Genomic DNA, 21,908 nt, shown 5'->3' with positions numbered 1-21,908 from the left:
CTCTAGCCCTCTTGCTTTTCTGGGGCCGAAAGGACTTTACTTGATGATACGGTGCTTTCTTTTGTTGCGGGGTAGCCTGTGGCAAAAAAGTCGATTTCCCAGCAGTAGCTGTGGAAACGAGGTCTGAAAGACCATCCCCAAACAGTTTTACCCCCTTATAGGGCAAAACTTCCATGTGCCGATTCGAGTCGGCATCGCCTGACCATTGCCGAGTCCATAACCCCCGTCTGGCGGCAATGGACCTAGCGCTTATTTTTGATGCCAGCCGGCAAATATCCCTCTGTGCATCACGCATGTATAAGACCACGTCTTTCATATGCTCTATTGTCAGCAAAATATTGTCCCTATCCATAGTAATTTTCCGACAGGGAATCTGACCACGCAGCGGGAGCACTGCACATCCATGCCGAAGCAATGGCTGGTCGCAATATTAATGCCCGAGTGTGTGACTATATCTTTTAGGGTAACCCCCTGCTTTTTATCAGCAGGTTCCTTCAGGGCGGCCGTATCCGGAGACGGTAGTGCCACCTTTTCTGATAAGCGTGTAAGCGCTGTATCTACCCTATGGGGTGTTTCCCAACGTGACCTATCCTCTGGCGGGAAAGGGTACGCTGCCAATTACCGTTTAGAAATTATCAATTTCTTACCGGGGGAAGACCACGCTTCCTCACACACCTCATTTAATTTCTCAGATGCAGGAAAAACTACTGGTAGTTTCCTCTCACCAAACATAATACCCTTTTATGTGGTACCTGGGGTATTATCATAAATGTGTAATACATTTTTCATTGCCTCAATCATGTAACGGGTGGACCTATTTGGAGGGTACACTAGTCTCATCGTCGTCGACACTGGAGTCGGTATCCGTGTCGACATCTGTTTCTGCCATCTGAGGTAGCGGGCGTTTTTAGAGCCCCCCATGACATTTGAGACGCTGGAACAGGCACAAGCTGAGTAGCCGGCTGTTCTGTGTCGTCGACCTTTTGTGTAAGGAGTTGACACTTTCACGTAATCCTTCCATAAGTCCAACCACACCGGTGTCGATCCCGCAGGGGGTGACATCACATTTACAGGCATTCGCTCCGCCTCCACATCATTATCCTCCTCATACATGTCGACACAGCCGTACCGACACACAGCACACACACAGGGAATGCTCTGACAGAGGACAGGACCCCACAAAGCCCTTTGGGGAGACAGAGGGAGAGTATGCCAGCACACACCAGGGCGCTATATATCACAGGGATATCACATATAAGAGTGTTTTCCCTTATAGCTGCCTATATATATTGTATACTGCGCCTAAATTGTGCCCCCCCTCTCTTTTTAACCCTTTCTGTAGTGTATTGACTGCAGGGGAGAGCCAGGGAGCTTCCCTCCAACGGAGCTGTGAGGGAAAAATGGCGCCAGTGTGCTGAAGGAGATAGCTCCGCCCCTTTTTCGCGGACTTTCTCCCGCATTTTTATGGATTCTGGCAGGGGTTAAAAAGCACCTATATAGCCTCTGGGGCTATATATGGTGCCAGTTTGCCAGCCAAGGTGTCAGTATTGCTGCTCAGGGCGCCCCCCCCCCCCCAGCGCCCTGCACCCATCAGTGACCGAAGTGTGTGGTGTGCATGAGGAGCAATGGCGCACAGCTGCAGTGCTGTGCGCTACCTTGGAGAAGACCGAAGTCTTCAGCCGCCGATTTTCCGGACCACCTTCTTGCTTCTGGCTCTGTAAGGGGGACGGCGGCGCGGCTCCGGGAACGGACGACGAGGTCGGGTCCTGTGTTCGATCCCTCTGGAGCTAATGGTGTCCAGTAGCCTAAGAAGCCCAAGCTACCACCACTTAGGTAGGTTCGCTTCTTCTCCCCTTAGTCCCTCGATGCAGTGAGCCTGTTGCCAGCAGGTCTCACTGAAAATAAAAAACCTAACAAACACTTTCTTCCTAGGAGCTCAGGAGAGCCCCTAGTGTGCATCCAGCTCAGCCGGGCTCAGAAATCTAACTGAGGCTTGGAGGAGGGTCATAGGGGGAGGAGCCAGTGCACACCAGATAGTCCTAAATCTTTCTTTAGATGTGCCCAGTCTCCTGCGGAGCCGTCTATTCCCCATGGTCCTTACGGAGTCCCCAGCATCCACTAGGACGTCAGAGAAAAAATGTTTTTTATCATTTGTTTAAGTAAAAAACACAGAAGTATTATGGGCCGATTCTTATTCCGTCCCGATGAGGCTGGATCTTACAGATATCTGCAATCAGCAAATGAGCCACAGAATTGCCGTAACATGCAAATACACAAGCCCAGACCGAACGAAAGGACAGATTGATCCGTCTGCTTCTGGGTTGCACAATGCGGACAAGCGGAACCAATGCATCTTATGGAAATGTCCTGGCCATGGGAGTAATTCCAAGTTGATCGCAGCACGAAATTTTTTAGCAATTGGGCAAAACCATGTGCACTGCAGGAGAGGCAGATATAACATTTGCAGAGAGAGTTAGATTAGGGTGTGGTGTGTTCAATCTGCAATCTAATTTGCAGTGTAAAAATAAAGCAGCCAGTATTTACCCTGCACAGAAATAAAATAACCCACCCAAATCTAACTCTTTCTGCAAATGTTATATCTGCCACACCTGCAGTGCACATGGTTTTGCCCAATTGCTAACTTTCTTGCTGCTGCGATCAACTCAGAATTACCCCCCATGTGGGCAGATTACCGTGCTAGCTTGGGGAAATGAGACGCCTGTTTCATGGGGTCCCGATAAATGAACATAACGTGGGAAGCAGACTACCGTGGCAAGATGGAAAGGAAGCCACGGATGGGGGCGTGGCTTGGCCGAGCATGGAGTAGGAAGCTAGGAGTTAGAGCTCCGTATATCCTGCCCTTTATATCCTGCTTTCCCCGCTAGTGGCTACCAATAACCCGGCTCAGGCGTTGTGGCTTTTGACCCTGCTCACATTGAGGGGTCTGTGGGACGGTGTTTCTGCTCTGGGAGGCCGCTGGACGTAACGCGGCCTACACCGCTCGGCATCACTCCCTCCGCCCGGCGCCATCTTGGGAATCAGCGGCGGAGTCCGGAGCCGCGCTGGGACGGGGCTCCCTCCACTCGCACCATCTGCTGTTTTCGGCTGAACCGGAGATCGCTGTGTGCCCCTGTCTCCTTTCACCTGGCGTTTGGCGGACTGCAGGCCCCTCTGTGGCGGTGATAGCTGCTGGCGGCGCGGGGGTACATCTGCCTACACGGGCCGTCTCTCCTCACATCCCCTGCCTTTCTGCGCTGCTGATCGGAGCCTCCCAGCCTGCATTACTCTGCCTGCAGGGCTGCCTTGATACCTACAACTACCCTGCTCTACCCACACTGCTGGGTGACGTTTCCATATCTACACTACTCTCTGAGAGGGTCCACTCAAAAGCCTGCTGTTGATTATACTGCCTGACTGCTGACATTACAGATTTCCTTTCCCCTGCCTGGGTTTATTCAACTGCGTGAGACTCTGGAGTCCTGGGGATTTTACAGCCTGTGGTGAGCACGTACTGTTTATTCTATATCATTGAATCTGCCCGTCTCCCATCATGGTGCGTGGGGGCAGTGCTGCTGCTGCTACCGCTGCTGCTAAACTTGAAAAATATGCTAGAGGCTCTCAATCCTCCTCCCAACCCACCAGGGCTGCTGCTCCCCCATCCCCCTCTTCCCCCTCGGGATCACCACCTCGGGAAGACGACACGTCTCAGTCGACGCAGCAAATTCTCTTAGCCATATCCACGTCCGAGCACAGAGTCATGGATAAAATTGGCCAAGTACAGGTGGATATTACTTTAATTAGGCATGACATGCAAAAGATTCGTGAACGGGTGGGGGAGGCGGAACACCGTATCTCCGACCTAGAAGACGTCACCAATCCTCTCAAAGACACAGTTTCCAGCCTCACAACTCAGATGTCGGCAGTTAAGGCGAAGCTCTCCGATATTGAAGGAAGACTGCGTCGTAATAACGTTCGCTTTGTGGGCCTCCCGGAGAGAGTGGAGGGCTCCTCCCCAGAATCCTTCCTTGAAACATGGCTTCTCCGTCTATTTCAACGCGATGACTTTGGTCCTCAGTTCTCTGTGGAGAGGGCCCATCGATTGCCTGCCAGGGCTCCTCCCCCGGGCGCACCTGCACGCACTTTCATAGCCCATTTTCTACATTACAGGGACCGGGATGCAGTCCTACGGCTGGCCCGTACACAGGGTCCTTTGAAATTTGACAACCATGATATTGCTGTCTACCCAGACTTTGCCGTGGAAGTCCAGAAGTTGCGTACGCAGTTCCTACAGGTCAAGAGAAAGCTTCGTGATCATCAAATTCAATATGCCATGTTATTTCCGGCACGGTTGAGGGTGGTGTATGATGGCTCCACACACTTCTTCAATACCCCTCAAGAAGCGGAGGCCTGGCTTGAGCGCAGACCCAGGCCCCCTATTTAGGGACTGGTTCTCCCTCAGAGGACGCATTGACTGCTGGGTTATGTACTCCTTCTAATCCTGTAGCGGGAATGATCTTTATTTCTAGGAGCTGAATGCTAGGATATAGCCTTTTTGTAGAGGCATTAGTTGTCTCTACTCCCTAGGGTTGTTATAGGTTCTCAGTCTTAGTTCAGTTAACGGTTTTTCTGGGATCCAGGCGTGTCTAGTTTGGGATGGATATGCAGGGAGGGGGGGGGTTTGGGTTGTTCTGGGTTTGTTCTTTTTTTTGTACATGTATTGCCTTATGTGTCACTGTGCTATTTTTTTTTTCTCGAACTGTAATGTGTCCATGATTTCGTTTATGTATGCCTTCTGCTCTCCGTATGCTCCGCCTGTGTGCTGGCGGGGGGTCGTAGTGATCCCTTTGCTTCTCTCCACTCTATGTTATGGGTTCCTCTCTTTTGCGCGCCTTGCTTGCCTTGGATTTTCTTCTTCCCCTCCCTCTTCGCATTTGCCCCTTGCCCTTTTTCTCCTCCTGTCCTTTCTCTTTTGTATCTATGGCTGCAGGGGTTGATGGACTCCGCATACTCGGCTGGAATGTGAGGGGCCTGAATGACCGCATTAAGCGGGCTCTGGTTTTGTCTCAGGTGAGAAAATATAGGGCAGATATCATATGCCTTTCCGAAACGCATCTAGTTGGTACTAAAACCTTGGCTCTCAGGAAACCCTGGGTGGGTCTCTCCTATCACTCTACCTTCTCTGCTAACTCCAGGGGGGTTTCAGTTTTGGTGCGGAAGTCGGTTAATTTCCAATTGGTTCATAGCCAAATTGACCAATATGGCAGATATGTATTTCTTAGGGCCTATGTTAACCGTACACTTTTACACATACTTGCTGTCTACGTCCCTCCCCCCTACAATAATGAGGTACTCAGGCAGGCGATGTCGTTTCTTGCTACTTCTCCCTCGGCTCCGGTCCTTTGCATCGGTGACTTCAATAATGTTTTGGATAAAGTCTTAGATAGATGGACTGAGCTTCCCCCTTCCCCACCCTCTGCCTCCCCGTCCCCCACTCCGTTCGCAAGGTTGATTTCCGAGCTTGGACTCCTGGATATTTGGAGGTTGAGACACCCTAATCAACTCCAATACTCCTGCCACTCGGCCAGCTTTCACTCGTTCTCGAGAATAGACTTGGCCCTCGTCTCCCCTGATCTCACTGCTAGAATACTGGATGCCCAGTACCTTCAGAGAGGAATCTCGGATCACTCACCTGTGCTGGTGGTCCTGGATTCTGTTCCTCCCCGTGGGGCTAAGCTCTGGAAGTTGAATCCCTTTTGGTTGACCTTGTTAACTGACCACGAGGCCTTGCTTAACGAATGGAGTGATTTTGGGGTTCATAATGCGTCCTGTTCTGATCCACTGGTTAAACATGACGCATTTAAAGCTTCACTAAGGGGCTCCTTCATACGACAAATAGCTAATGTCAAGAAATCTAGTAGAGAAGAGGAGATGCGCCTGGAGCTTGCCTGTTCCCAATCCGAATCTACTTACCTCACTACTAGGACCCTTGATGATCGGGCAAGTTGGGATTTGGCCAGGAAAGCCTGGTCTGACCACTTGCTTGATAAATCAAAGCGCAAATTACTTTTCTCCCAGCACACCCTGTATTCACAATCGGACACGGGGGGTAGTTACTTGGCATTTCTGGCTAGGGGAGAGAGAACGGGGGGTTCCATTCAGCAGGTCTGTGATACTCAGGGCGAAATGGTATATGCCACTCCTGAAATAGCCCAGGTCTTCCAGTCCTTTTAATCCTCGCTGTATGCCTCTAGAGTCGCCTATACCCCCACTCAACTACAGCAATATCTTTCAGACATTACCCTGCCACAACTATCTCAACAATCTGTAGATATTTTGGATGCTAATATTACCCCAGAGGAAGTTGAGGCTGCTATTGCGTCCTTCCCTAACAAAAAGGCCCCGGGTAGCGACGGCATACCGGTTGAAGTTTATAAACAATATCGTGCATACTTTGTCCCCTATCTTTTGACTCTCTTTAATACATTGCTGGAGGGCGCTCGTCTACCTCCCTCTATGTCTGAAGCTATTATCGTGGTGATCCTTAAACCGGGTAAAGACCCTACGGCCCCGGAATCCTACCGCCCGATCTCATTGCTACCTACTGATGTCAAAATTTTGGCCAAAATTCTGGCACTTAGACTCAATAGTGTTATCACTTCGATCATACATGATGACCAGACAGGATTTATGCCAGGCAAGTCCACCCTCCAAAATTTGAGGCAACTGTTCTGTCACCTGCAGATGGGGGACCGCCCCGAGTCGGAGGCTGTGGTAGTTTCCTTGGATGCTGCCAAGGCCTTCGACTCTGTGGAGTGGGTGTATTTGTGGGAAGTACTTAGACGGTTTGCTTTTGGCCCCAAATTCATACGCTGGGTACAATTACTCTATTCCTCCCCCGTGGCTCGGATATCTGTCAATGGCTATGTGACCTCCCCGTTTGCCTTGTCCCGTGGTACCAGACAGGGCTGCCCACTCTCCCCTGCCCTTTTTGCCCTGGCTGTAGAGCCATTGGCATGTTTCATCAGAGCGTCCCCTGATGTTAGGGGCATCACCATTGACGGACATGAGGATGTCATTGCATTATATGCCGATGACATGCTCTTGTTCCTCAGAGACCCCGATGCTTCCCTGACCTCCCTTCTGGGTATTGTTGATACATTTGGTCTTTACTCCGGCCTGACTATCAACTGGAATAAGTCTAATGTCTTTCCCATCTCTGGTAGTCTTCCTGACCCGTTGCCAGATGTGTCCTCCTTGACCTGGACCCTTCGCTTTCAGTATCTTGGTGTCTGGATCACTCCTAATGTTAAGTCTTTTGTACATCAAAACATTGACCAGGTCACGATGGATCTGAAGCGACGGGTTCATATATGGAAGAAGCTTCCCCTTACTGTCATGGGTCGCATTAACCTTATTAAGATGGTGATGCAACCGAAGTATCTTTATTTATTGCAGCACTCTCCTACTTATATCCCCAAGAAAATATTCACTAATATTGATAGTGTACTTTCCTCCTTTGTTTGGGGCGACAAAACGCCTATGGTTGCCCTGAAAGCTCTGGTTAAGGCTAAATCGGATGGAGGCTTGGGCTTTCCCAATCTCCGGGCTTATTATATAGCTGCTCAGCTTGCACACCTGTCTAATTGGATTCTCAACAGGGATAGTCTCACATTTGAGAGATTCTTTGCCGGGTGTGTGGGGTCTCATTTCTGCCCTCTCCAGTTTCTTCTTTCTGCCTCTTCTACTGCTGGTCTTCCTCCTTTGCTACGACAATCGCTACTTGTGTGGCGTCAGGCTCACTCCTATTACTCATGGCAGGGCACAGACTCTGACACGCCACTCTGGTTCAATCCAAGATATAGGGAGTTGTTGCAACTCTCACAGGACAACATATGGATTGGGGCAGGCCTTACCACAGTCTTGCAACTATTTGATAATGGTGTTTTCAAGTCTTTCGCACAACTGAAGGAGGAGCTTGAAATATCCAATAGATCCTTTTATCGCTATCTACAGCTCCGCCATGCGGTGCAGGCACAGTTTGGGGCCTCACCCCCGCCCATTTCTGACTCCCCGATTAAAGATATGGTTAGGAATTTAGGTGCAAGACACCAAGTTTCCATTCTATATAGTAGTCTGAATGCACACATCTGTCCGAATATATTTGATCAACTTAAACTCAAATGGGAACAAGACATTGGCCCAATTGCAGACGACCAATGGCTACAGGTGTTGAGCTCACTTAAATACTCCACTCAGTGTATCAAATATCAGCAGGTTTATTTTTATGTTCTGCATAGGACATACAGAACTCCAGTTTCTATGTATAAAGCAGGCCTACGGCCTGATAGTACCTGCCCCAGATGTGGTGCCCTTGAATCTACTTTTTGGCACCTATTATGGCTGTGCCCCACTGTGTATGCCTTTTGGGCAGCAGTTTGGGCGGACGTTCTGCTCACTGAACCTACGCTCCCCCCCTCTCTCCTACTATATGTATGTTTGCGCTAGACTTAGAGGAATCCTACTGCCCTGCACTATACAAATATGTTCTTTGCCTGACTACCTTAGCTAAGGTGATTATAGCGCGTAACTGGTTTGCTACCTCTTCCCCCAGTGTGTACAACTGGCGAGCCCTAGTAAATGAGGTGTCAGGACACGAGAGGTTTACACATAGATCTAGAGGGACCCTACCCCATTACTTTAGCAAGTGGGATAGGTGGAATACCTCCCGTCTGGCTACAACTGGAGCAATATTCTCTGACTGATTGAGGCTTCGTATTTGAATTTACAATGTTGCCGTGACGCTTATTCCATGTGACACAGATGGTATTAATTACTGTATTTTTTCTACAATGTGTGTTTTTTTTTTTCTTTCTCTTCTCTTTCTTTCTCCCTCTGTTTTGATTGTTGTTCTGGTTTTGTTCTGCATTTGATGTTGTTGTTTTTTTTTTTTTTTTTTTTTTTACCTTGTCCCTGTGCAAAACTCTAATAAAAAATTACACAAGTTGAAAGGAAGCCACGGATGCATGTAAATCAGAATTAGGCCCCATAACAGTAAATTGGAGGAAAGACTTTGCTCAGATTAATTTTGAAATATCTTAATGGATTGTATTGTGTAACCAGTGTATTATATCATTGCAATGAATGACTCAGCGCTATAGTAAACACCTTCACTATTGGTTACAGGTAATTGTGGTGAAGACATAGTGGTGATTGACAGTCACTGCTTTACATCTTTAAAGGAAAACTCTGGTAATGGGATTTGTAAAAAGATCATTTAAAAATCCAGCTGTGCAATGGATCTATACTAGTGCATGAGCATAATTGGCGGTGATATTGCGCTTGTGCAAAACACCGGCTTCTGTGAACTGTATTAGCTGCATCCAATAGATGCCGGGTTGGGATGACGGTACGGCAGAGAATGACTTCCCACAGGAACAATCACGGACTGCAACTGGCTCACTGAGGTGGTGGATTTTACTGGTGGGGGGGGAGGGGGGTTGTCTACAGCTCTGCAGCCCATAGGTAAAATCCGCCACTGATTCCAATACTTCTAAAATGTAATTGTTGTACTGTTTGTTATATGATCGTGTATATTGTCTGCAATGTAATGTATATCGAATAAAGATTTAAATTTTTAACAAGCATAGACAGATGTGTCCTCATAGGGGAAGCAGTTAGCTTCCCGAAGGATACCGCAATCCTGGAGTCTAGAGACTGACGCTGCGCGGGATTCCGGCTTCACAATACCGATAGCCGGCATCCCGATTGTCCTGACAGCGGGATGTGCTGGTGTCCTGCCGCGGGCGGAGGGGGGGGGTTACATTTAGGCAGGAGAAAGGGGGTAAGGGTGCAGGGCAGGGAAGGTTAAGGACCGGGGAGGGAGGGTTAGGTTTAGGCACTTAGAATGGGAAATTAGGGTATGGCATCAACCGGGGAGGGTTAGGTTTAAGCAGCGGGTAAGGGAGGGGTAGGGATAGACATCAAACGGGGAGGGTTAGGTTTAGGCAGCGGGTAAGGAAGGGTTAGGGTTAGGCACCACCGGGGAGCGTTAGGTTTGGGCACCCACAAGGGAGGGTTAGGGGAGAGGGCAGAGGAGGTTATGGCTACTTTAGAGGGGGCTGTCGGTATCCTGACCATCGGCATCCCTTCCATCGGGAAATCATACTGAACCCCCTCATACATCTTTGTTGCAGTCACGGCCAAACAGCCCTCTCTCGGCACGCCAGGTCGCTTGAGAATCTCCTAGTGTCGGGCCCCCCTGACTCGCGGCAAGCCCCCATTTGCAGTGTCACGGATGCCAGGGTGGAAAAGAGGTCCCAGTCCGTCTCTGCCTCACAGCAGTCTCCAGTTGGGGAGTTGGGCAGCTTTTGGAAGCAAAGGTGATAATAGGCTGATCAAAGTTTTTGCTGGGTTTTTTAATATGGTTTTGGGGCCAATATTCGGATACTATTTAACGTTATTGACAATATGATCATGGGTTATATTTACTAACGAGCGATTTGTAAAAGCCACTGATCAAGTTCAATCATAGCCAGCCTGTATACAGTATATAGGCAGGGAATTTTAGTTCCATATACTGCACTAAATGTTAAGCTGACCAAATACACCAAGGTCTTCCCCATCTAGACAGGGCTGTAGTATGGCTGACCGGCGGTCAGGAGTCCTCCGGTCAGCATACCGACGCTGGGATCCCGGCAGCATACCGACGCCGGGATCCCGGTGGGGAGGGGCGAGTGCAGCAAGCCCCTTGCGGGCTCGGTGGCGGTCGCCACGGGTTCTATTCCCACTCTATTGGTGTCGTGGACACCCACGAGTGGAAATAGTCCCTGTTGGTCGGCATGCCGACCATCGGGATAGTGAGGGGTTCGGGATGCTGGAGGAGGTCATGTGACTGTCGGTCTCCCGACCGCCGGTCACATGAATACCACCCCTAGACAGACCTAACTATAAATCCGAAGTTTAAACATGTTGTTTTCTTTACATAACCTAAGCAGGTTGCAACGTTAGTAAGGAGGTGTTTCTCTAACTAAGCAGGCAGGCAGTGGTTCACATATTTATTCTGTATATGTACCATGTGGGAAAATTTGTTGACTCATGCATCAGGGCAAGACATGTAATCTCACAGCAGCTTAAATGACTGCAATCTCAGCATTTTACTAAGCATAATTTTTCAGATCCCATGAGGACTCTGTTCCAAAGATGTGGGTGGGGCTTTACCCAGGGCCGGCTCTACCTTTAGGCAGATGCCTAGGGCGCCGGGATATGGGGTGGGGGCAAGTCCGAAGTGCCGCAAAGGGCGGCTGTTGCCACACTAACTTGAGGGCGCGAGAACATCGCCCGCAATTGGATTCTCCCCATAGTGTAATGTTGGAGTAACACTGAAAAAGGCATTTTACTTTTGTGCTTCGTATCTTAATATTTACAATTTGCAATTTACTGGAGCTTTATCAATAACAAATGTAAACAGAACAACACATTTCACTTACCAAATATCCTGTCCCAAATGATGAGTGTTCCTGCATAATTTGAATCAATGCAATATGGATTTCTGCCTGCGAATGGTGTATGGAGATAATGAACAGTGAAATGACGGGTGATATAAAAGCACACCTTATTACAGTTACTTTCACATTCTTTTGATGGCTCTGACACATTTACCGATGGGGGAATTTGTGAGGTTCCTCTCTCATACCAAACCGAACAGCTAAACGCCAACAAAAAAGTTTCAAGATATAAAATAAAAAATTATACTGGACTTTACCACTTATTTTGCTTGCCCTGCCAAAGTCCGCAGTGGGCATGATTAAAAAACCTACAGGGCCCAGGACAGTGCTTTATGTCACCTCCTTCATTAGTAAAATAAAAACCCAGGGTCTAAAGGACAGATCTAATGACTACGTCTGATTTAAATTTCACCAGGCAGCAATGCTTGGAATGAAAAATATGCTTGGGGAATATTGTGGGTTTCCAGGATTTATTTGTCAGTATTCAAACACATGGGCAAAGGTGATAAAAGGGAATCTATTGTCGTCATATACAAAAATTTAGTACAACTTAGGGAAATGTACACTGAAAGCTCTTGCAGTTCCATGGTCAAGCCTCAAAGCCTAGAAATATAGCTGCTGCTGCAGACTGTGGTGGGTTTTCCCATCATCTGCCTGGACAACCTCCTTCTGCAGTAATATATTTCATATACTCAAGGGCGTAGCTACCATAGGTGCAGGAAGTGCAGCTGCTATGGGGCCAAGAGCTGAGAGGGGCCCACTTTGGGTGATATGTAGGGGCCCTTACAAGCCTTTGCCTTGGGGCCTACAATATATCTAGTTATGCCCCTTGACTTGATTATTGCAATGTGGTATAAAATGAATTGGAGGGCATTATAATGTTTCATAATCTGAACTGGGAATCTGTAATGTGGCACAATATGAAGTGGAGGCACTATAGTGTGGCATAACATGAACTGGGAACACTGCATTTCATAATGTGAATTGGGGTCATCGTGTCGGATAACATGTACTGGTGGCCCTACAATGAACTAGGGCACTACTATAGTTCATAAAATAAACTAAGGCACTACTATGGTTCAGAAAGTGAACTAGGGCACTATTATGGGGCTTAAAATTAACAATTGCTGTGGATAGATGTCTCTAGAAGTATTAGGACAGGGGCCCTTCAAAATGTTGCTATGGGGCCCACAAAGTTTTGGCTACACCCCTGCATACACTGTATACTCCAGGCGGTGGTCCTGCCACATGGTGGAACTGCAATAGCCTGATATCCCCGAGGGGCCAAAATCAAGGGTTTTCCTTATGTCCTTCTATACCCAGGGGAGCGGAATTCTAAGCTTCACAGAATTCTCATTTAAATTAGAAGAGTGATGATAGAACTGTTGTCCTCTCATTTTAAGCTGGGAGTTTCTGGAACTAGACAAGAAATGCCAAGAGAAAAGAAGAGGCAGAAGAAAGATTAAAGAAATGAATAAACCAAAAATAATAAACTAATCAATGGAATTAATAATATTTCTGAAACAAAATTCAGGAATGATAGATGTTCACAGAATTTTCTTTATACAATGTTCACTGATAGAGATGACAATCTATATTATTATTTTGTTAATGAAGAGCTCCCCTTCAGATGTCCCTCCCGGCAGCTGCCTAAAATCTCCTTCTCTTGGAAGTTCTAAACCTTGGCTTTTTAACCACCTTGAGGCTTGTAATGCTTTGAGAGCACCGACCAATCAGAACAGAGTTTCAGATCTGCCCTGCCATTGGTAGCAGGAAAACTAGCCACTGAAAACCTCCAGGAGATTAGCTGACACATTACAGGGGTCAGGTCATCAAGTTCCTGCTTTTCTCACAGCAAGTAAAAGAGAATTTGGACCAGTAAAAAACTTCTATTGGGAAGACATCTCCTTTAGATATAATAGATAAAACATTGGTGATAATTCCTCATTTAAGAGTTGGCGCTCCCCATACGACAGCGATACAACAAGGAACGTACCGTGATGGACTCTGTGGTGGCTTGGTGTGTTGAGGATCAACTCCAATGGACCCAAATTGTTTATGAGCTGTTAATGAAATGAAGAATACGTTGTAACAATATACAGTAGTGTTACACTTTTAAAACGTACAAATCATCAAAAACAATGCAACTGTAATATACTGTACGGTCTGATTCAGAGTTGCTCATGATCCCAAATGCGGATGCGTCTCAAGATTTGTTTTGCAAACTGGGCATGCAATTTTGTGACCAACATACACAACTTAGGACATCTATGAGTGATTCCAATGCATACGCATCTTAATCACTTCTCTCTGATGGCTGAATGGGCGTTACACAACTGGACAGCAACGGGGCATTCAGTAAATTCATGTAGTAAAGGTCTGTCCCGTCGCTTCGTGTAGAGGGAGCCTCGAAGGTGGGAAGCTTGCCTGCGGTGCTCACACCAGTACCCATTGCCCATGCATATCGGAGAACGGATAGACCTTTGTGGACTATTATATAGATTACTTAAAATATATTTTTATTCTTCTTCAAAAAAAATATCCTTCAAATATCTCACAACTATCATGACTTATACAGGGTAATTCTGATTTGAGAGGACGGGCTCACCGTCATGAGTGTCTTAGCTTTTGCCAATACCACTGCAGAAGCATGCTGCCTTGATTGGATTTTTTTATGGGTGGGGGCTTGGTGCATCTCTAGGCTTTTGAAGCACGAGGCACCCCCCCCCCATGGAATATGCCTCCCCAGAAGTGATGTGACATACCTCTTGTGTAATGTGACCTCTCCCCCTTCTCATGCCTAATCTGCCCCAACTCCAAGATCAGATGTGTTTGGAGGTATGCTTTTCAGCAGCAGAATATTTAATATATACTGTATAGAAATTATATAAAACATTTATTTTTTTAAGAAAGCAAACTTATTTAATTGGATAATGGCAACTTTTTGGTACTTACTGTACGGGCAGCACTGTATCTCACTAGCACAGTGGGGTAAATGTACTAAGGTGGGAGATTTTTAGAAGTGGTGATGTTGCCCATAGCAACCAATCAGATTCTACTTAACATTTGTCTAGCTGCTTCTAGAAGATAATAGATACAATCTGATTGGTTGCTATGGGCAACATCACCAGTTCTAAAAATCTCCCACCTTAGTAAATTTACCCCAGTGTTTCCAAATATTCCGCTTGAACAAATCTCATCTTGACTCATACAGGAGAAGATTTAAAATCAACGGTTCAAGTTGCACACATTGGGGGTCATTCCGAGTTGATCGCATGTAGCAACTTTTTGCTGCCCGTGCGATCAACTAGACGCCGCCTATGGGGGAGTGTATTTCTGCATAGCAGGGCTGCGATCACTTGTGCAGCCCCGCTATGCTAAAAGTTTCCTGTTAAAGAAGACCAGGGTAAGAGTTAATTACCCTGTGCGATCGATTCAGCGATGCAGGTCCCGGAATTGACGTCAGACATCCGCCCTCCAAACGCCTGGACACGCCTGCATTGAACTCACCACTCCTCGGAAACTGTGAGTTGCCGCCCAGGTTCTGCCTTTCTCCTGTCAATCTTCTTGCGGTGGCCACTGAGATCGCTTTCTTCACTAGCGGCGTCGCTGCCTGGCGCCGGCCGTCACCAGCCAACGACGCGCCTGAGCAATGCGGCCACCGCGCATGCCCAGTTCTGACCCGATCGCACGGCTGCGAGGAAGCGCAGCGTGCGATCGGGTCGGAATGACCTCCATTGTGCAGGTGAGCTTAAGTTGAACCCATATACTTGTTAATTCTTTGTTATAAATCAGCAAAAAAAAAAAAGTAGACAGTACCGCATTTGAAAAAAAAAAAGAATTATTACACAAATAAAGAATTGTATTTAATGCTTCTGTTCCCATAAAAATCCCTGATGAAGACATTATCAGAAGAACAGGCCGTACCACCTTGTTGCTTAACCACTTAACTGACATTTTTTTTTCCAAAATCCGCTCCGAAATGATAAAAAAAAAATTCTGATTGATTTAGTTAAAGAATAGTTAAATAAATTATCCAAAATGATTCTTTACTAAAAAAAAAATAAAATAAAAAAAAATGTAAAAGGGGAAAAAAAAAAATCGGAAAAACATTGATGATCGAAACATTGCGACCATCAATGATTGGGACATTGCGACCATCGCGACTTCCCATTCTAGGCATGCGGCCCTCAGCAGTCCCCAGAGCCCTTCAGGAAGGTGAGGGGCTGTGGGTTTTTTAACATTTCCCCAGCGGCTGCTAATGTCTGCAGCCCTGGATGGGGGGTGCTGCCGGGCTGACTGATCAGCAGTGATCGGCAGCACGACAGGTACTGGAGGGGAGGGAACCAGGAAGCAGAGGGACCGAGAGCAGCAACTGCAGGAAGCTTTGCTTCCCTGCTGCTGCACAGTGAGCTTTCTGACGGGTCGCATCGGATGCGACCATCGCGACTTCCCATTCTAGGCATGCGGCCCTCAGCAGTCCCCAGAGCCCTTCAGGAAGGTGAGGGGCTGTGGGTTTTTTAACATTTCCCCAGCGGCTGCTAATGTCTGCAGCCCTGGATGGGGGGTGCTGCCGGGCTGACTGATCAGCAGTGATCGGCAGCACGACAGGTACTGGAGGGGAGGGAACCAGGAAGCAGAGGGACCGAGAGCAGCAACTGCAGGAAGCTTTGCTTCCCTGCTGCTGCACAGTGAGCTTTCTGACGGGTCGCATCGGATGCGACCATGTCAGGGAAAGCCCAGCCTAGTGTGGTCGCATCTGATGCGACCATGGCAGGCAAGTGGTTAAAAAATCAGCTCGGTCAATAGGTGTTATTGTTGATGATTACAGGGAAAAGCAGAAACAAGCCCTTTTACTGGAATATGGCTTTTCACCACTTGATAAATCAGTGCTTGTGTTCTATGACCCTCATTCAGGTTGGATCACTAAACTCCAAAATCGCAAATGGGCGATTTTTGGAGGTTTGCACATGCGCTGCGTCCGCAAAGTGCTCTGTGCTGGGCGGCCCACAGCGTGCGATCGTACCCAGTAGCAGATTCTATTTTTTAGCAGAATCTGCAACTGAACCTGAATAGGGTCCTATATCTGAAACAACGTTTAACGATTGCCCGCGTCTCAAACATCATGAGGCGCATATTTATCGATACCAGCACAGAACAGATAACAACATTCTGGGAGCAATTAACATTACTGTGGTTACAATTGGTAGAAATGATCCAGTATAAAGTTTTAATAGAAATCACAAACAATACCCCTCATGGGATGGACCACTTTCTGGTACCTATGGCCCTCATTCCGAGTTGTTCGTTCGCAAGCTGCTTTTAGCAGCATTGCACACGCTAAGCCGCCGCCTACTGGGAGTGAATCTTAGCTTAGCAAAAGTGCGAACGAAAGATTCTCAAAATTGCGAATAGAAATTTCTAAGCAGTTTCTGAGTAGCTCGACACTTACTCTGCCACTGCGATCAGTTCAGTCAGTTTCGTTCCTGGTTTGACGTCACATACACACCCAGCGTTCACCCAGACACTCCCCCGTCTCTCCAGCCACTCCCGCGTTTTTCCCAGAAACGCCAGCGTTATTTCACACACTACCATAAAATGGCCAGTTTCCGCCCAGAAACACCCACTTCCTGTCAATCACACTACGATCACCAGAACGAAGAAAAAACCTTGTAATGCCATGAGTAAAATACCAAACTTCTTAGCAAATTTACTTGGCGCAGACGCAGTGCGAGCATTGCGCATGCGCAATTAGCGGAAAATCGCTGCGATGCGAAGAAAATTACCGAGCGAACAACTCGGAATGAGGGCCTATGTCCAGGGTTTGGCCTAGCATTATGTATTGGTAGGTCGGACCTGTTTCTGAAATACAGTAACTATTAAAACAGCACTTTCATGCAGCCCCGTGGGTCAGTTGTCTGTCTACTAATATACAATTTTAAGGAGCACATTTGAAACAATCTCCTATGCAGCAAGGTATGAGCTCTCCCACAGGATTTAAAGAGGTGTTATTTATTTGTAATGCTATTGTTACATATAAAATACTATATTGTGTGCTGTCATGCTGCTCTGTGATATCCTATTATACACTGCACTATAAAATCAAGCAATAAATGCTATGGAAGGTCACATTTAAAATGTTGCACTAACATCATGGCAGATCTCCATAAGTCGTCTGTATCTTAGGGGGTCATTCCGAGTTGATCGCTAGCTGCATTCGTTCGCTGTGCAGCGATGAGGCAAAAAATAGGCACTTCTGCGCATGCGTACGCGGTGCATTGCGCACACGTGGCGTACTATTACAAAGAACGATGTCGTTTTACATCGGGTCTAGCAGATGCTTTTCAGTCGCACTGTTTGCCACAGAGCGATTGACATGAAGTGGGCGTTTCTGGGTGGCAACTGACCGTTTTCAGGGAGTGTTCGGAAAAACGCAGGCGTGCCAGGAAAAACGCAGGCATGGCTGGGCGAACGCAGGGAGTGTTTGTGACGTCAAAACAGGAACTGAATAGTCTGAAGTGATCGCAAGCGCTGAGTAGATTTTGAGTGATCCTTTCGTTCGCACTTCTGCTAAGCTAAAATACACTCCCAGTGGCCGGCGGCATAGCGTTTGCACGGCTGCTAAAACTGCTAGCGAGCGATCAACTCGGAAAGACCAACTTAGTCATTTGTATTTGCTTGAATGCACACACTGTATAGAGCAAGTAGTTTAGATAACTGATCTGACTGAGCACCTGTCACAGGTCTGCTATAAGAGGATTAAACACAGCACATACCAACGCATTTTACACAATTCAGTAGCTGCCTAATTGCATAGTCTGCCAAAAAGAAATGTGCCCAATTTGTGTATTGGATTTCAAATATTCAAACTCCCTCACTAGTGTAATTGGATGTTGTTTTATGATATTTGAGGCAACAAAGCATATTTTATTTTTCAGACAGTCACTGTCAGTAGATGTCATGGGGTGACTGGAGGGCTATGCAGCTTAGCAAAAAAATATCTTTTAAGAGGAAGGTTCAATTCTGTAGACAACTTGTTTCCCAATATGATACCTCTATTTTTGAGTTTACTGTTGACATACAGTACATGAGTGGAAAACGAAAAAGAAAACACATTTGTAACACCTATGCAAACCAACGCGTTTTACACAATTCAGTAGCTTTCTGATTGCACAGTTTGCCAAAAAGTTATTTGCCCCATGTGTGTATGGGATTTCAAAGATTCAAACTTCATCATTAGCATAATTGGATGTTGTCCTGTGATATTTTGAGACAACTAAGCATCTTTTATGTTTTTAGTCAGTGGATGTCATGGGGAGACTGGGGGTTATGCAGCTTAGAAAAACAACAACCTTTTAACCACTTAACTGACGATTTTTTCCCCAAAAAAACGCTCAGAAATTGTCGGGCTTTTCTTTTCATGAGTGAATTAGGTAAAACACACAAATTTAACCTTATCCAAAATGATTATAGTTAAATATATATATAATTTTTTAAACATCAGAACATCAGTCGTCACCATCTAGACATCAGAAACATTGCGACCTTCCTTTTAACAGCGGGGACAGCCGCCATGTACACAGGGGGGGGCCGTGGGGGGTTTGATTCACACTTTCCCAGCTGCTACTACTGTGTGCAGCCGCTGGGTGGGGGGGTCCTGCTGTGCTTTATGATCAGCAATGATCGGCAGTATGGCAAACACTGGGCGGAGGGTGTGGGAAGGCAAAGCAGCAGCGGAGGGAAAATTATCTTCCCTGCAGTTGCACACACTGTTACTCTGACTGGTCGCATCCTGTGCGACCAGGTCAGATAAAGCACTTGCTGGTGTGGCCGCATCTGATGCGACCATGCCAGGCAAATGGTTAAGAGGTAGATTTAATAATGTAGACAACTTGTTTCCTTATATAATATCTGGCAACTTTGAGTTTACTATTGACATACATGAGTGGAAAAAGAAAAAGAAAACATACATTTGTCACACCTATGTAAACCAACGCGTTTTACACAATTCAGTAGCTGCCTGATTGCAGTTTGCCAAAATGTAATTTGCCCCATGTGTGTATGGGATTCCAAAAATTCAAACTTCATCACTAGCATAATTGGATGTTGTTCTATGATATTTTGAGACAACTAAGAATCTTTTATTTTTTAGTCAGTTACTGTCAGTCGATGTCATGGGGTGACTGGGGCTATGTACTGTAGCTTAGAAAAAAACCTTTTAAGAGGCAGATTCAATTATGTAGACAACGTGTTTTGCAATATGATACCTGGTATCTTTGAGTTTACTGTTGACATACATGAGTAGAAAAAATAAGATTTTACTCACCGGTAAATCTATTTCTCGTAGTCCGTAGTGGATGCTGGGAACTCCGTAAGGACCATGGGGAATAGACGGGCTCCGCAGGAGACTGGGCACTCTAAAAGAAAGATTAGGTACTATCTGGTGTGCACTGGCTCCTCCCTCTATGCCCCTCCTCCAGACCTCAGTTAGGATACTGTGCCCGGAAGAGCTGACACAATAAGGAAGGATTTTGAATCCCGGGTAAGACTCATACCAGCCACACCAATCACACCGTATAACTCGTGATACTATTCCCAGTTAACAGTATGAAATATAACTGAGCCTCTCAACAGATGGCTCAACAATAACCCTTTAGTTAGGCAATAACTATATACAAGTATTGCAGACAATCCGCACTTGGGATGGGCGCCCAGCATCCACTACGGACTACGAGAAATAGATTTACCGGTGAGTAAAATCTTATTTTCTCTGACGTCCTAGTGGATGCTGGGAACTCCGTAAGGACCATGGGGATTATACCAAAGCTCCCAAACGGGCGGGAGAGTGCGGATGACTCTGCAGCACCGAATGAGAGAACTCAAAGTCCTCCTCAGCCAGGGTATCAAATTTGTAGAATTTAGCAAACGTGTTTGCCCCTGACCAAGTTGCAGCTCGGCAAAGTTGTAAAGCCGAGACCCCTCGGGCAGCCGCCCAAGAAGAGCCCACTTTCCTCGTGGAATGGGCTGTTACTGATTTAGGATGCGGCAATCCAGCCGCAGAATGTTCCAGCTGAATTGTGCTACAAATTCAGCGAGCAATAGTCTGCTTAGAAGCAGGAGCACCTATTTTGTTGGGTGCCTACAGGATAAAAAACGAGTCCTGGAAATATAAATTTTTAAGGCCCTGACTACGTCCAGTAACTTGGAATCTTCCAAGTCCCTAGTAGCCGTTGGCACTACAATAGGTTGGTTCAAGTGAAAAGCTGATACCACCTTAGGGAGAAACTGGGGACGAGTCCTCAATTCTGCCCTATCCATATGGAAAATCAGATAAGGGCTTTTACATGACAAAGCCGCCAATTCTGACACACGCCTGGCCGAAGCCAAGGCCAATAACATGACCACTTTCCACGTGAGATATTTCAAATCCACAGTTTTAAGTGGCTCAAACCAATGTGATTTTAAGAAACTCAACACCACGTTGAGATCCCATGGTGCCACAGAAGGCACAAAAAAGGGGCTGAATATGTAGCACTCCCTTTACAAATGTCTGAACTCCAGGCAGTGAAGCCAGTTCTTTCTGGAAGAAAATCGACAGAGCCGAAATCTGGACCCCAATGGAACCCAATTTTAGGCCCATAGTCACTCCTGACTGTAGGAAGTGCAGAAAACGACCCAGCTGAAATTCCTCTGTTGGGGCCTTCCTGGCCTCACACCACGCAACATATTTTCGCCAAATACGGTGATAATGGTTTGCGGTTACTTCTTTCCTGGCTTTTATCAGCGTAGGAATGACTTCCTCCGGAATGCCCTTTTGCTTTAGGATCCGGAATTCAACCGCCATGCCGTCCAACGCAGCCGCGGTAAGTCTTGGAACAGACAGGGCCCCTGCTGTAGCAGATCCTGTCTGAGTGGTAGAGGCCATGGGTCCTCTGATATTATTTCTTGAAGTTCTGGGTACCAAGCTCTTCTTGGCCCATCCGGAACCACGAGTATCGTTCTTACTCCTCGTTTTCTTATTATTCTCAGTACCTTTGGTATGAGAGGCAGAGGAGGGAATACATAAACCGACTGGTACACCCATGGTGTCACTAGAGCGTCCACAGCTATTGCCTGAGGGTCCCTTGACCTGGCGCAATATCTAGTTTTTTGTTTTGGCGGGACGCCATCATGTCCACCTGTGGCCTTTCCCAACGGTTTACCAACAGTTGGAAGACTTCTGGATGAAGTCCCCACTCTCCCGGGTGTCGGTCGTGTCTGCTGAGGAAGTCTGCTTCCCAGTTGTCCACTCCCGGAATGAACACTGCTGACAGTGCTAAGACGTGATTTTCCGCCCATCGGAGAATCCTTGTGGCTTCTGCCATCGCCATCCTGCTTCTTGTGCCGCCCAGTCGGTTTACATGG

The 21,908-nt window shown here is 46.9% G+C and overlaps 1 protein-coding gene across 1 annotated transcript in view; it reads right to left on the bottom strand.

Moving 5' to 3' along the window:
- AGMO (alkylglycerol monooxygenase) overlaps positions 1–21,908 on the bottom strand; it is a 375,267-nt gene that overhangs the window by 132,253 nt on the left and 221,106 nt on the right. Inside the window, exons 6-7 of the mRNA XM_063925088.1 lie at positions 13,501–13,567; positions 11,487–11,552 (exon numbers count right to left, since the gene is read on the bottom strand). Of these exons, the coding sequence (XP_063781158.1) occupies positions 11,487–11,552; positions 13,501–13,567 (133 nt within the window). The remainder of the gene's footprint in view (positions 1–11,486; positions 11,553–13,500; positions 13,568–21,908) is intronic.

Source organism: Pseudophryne corroboree, chromosome 5 (assembly GCF_028390025.1).
Source record: "Pseudophryne corroboree isolate aPseCor3 chromosome 5, aPseCor3.hap2, whole genome shotgun sequence".
NCBI classification, from domain to species: domain Eukaryota; kingdom Metazoa; phylum Chordata; class Amphibia; order Anura; family Myobatrachidae; genus Pseudophryne; species Pseudophryne corroboree.
This window is presented reverse-complemented; position numbering and strand designations above follow the sequence as displayed.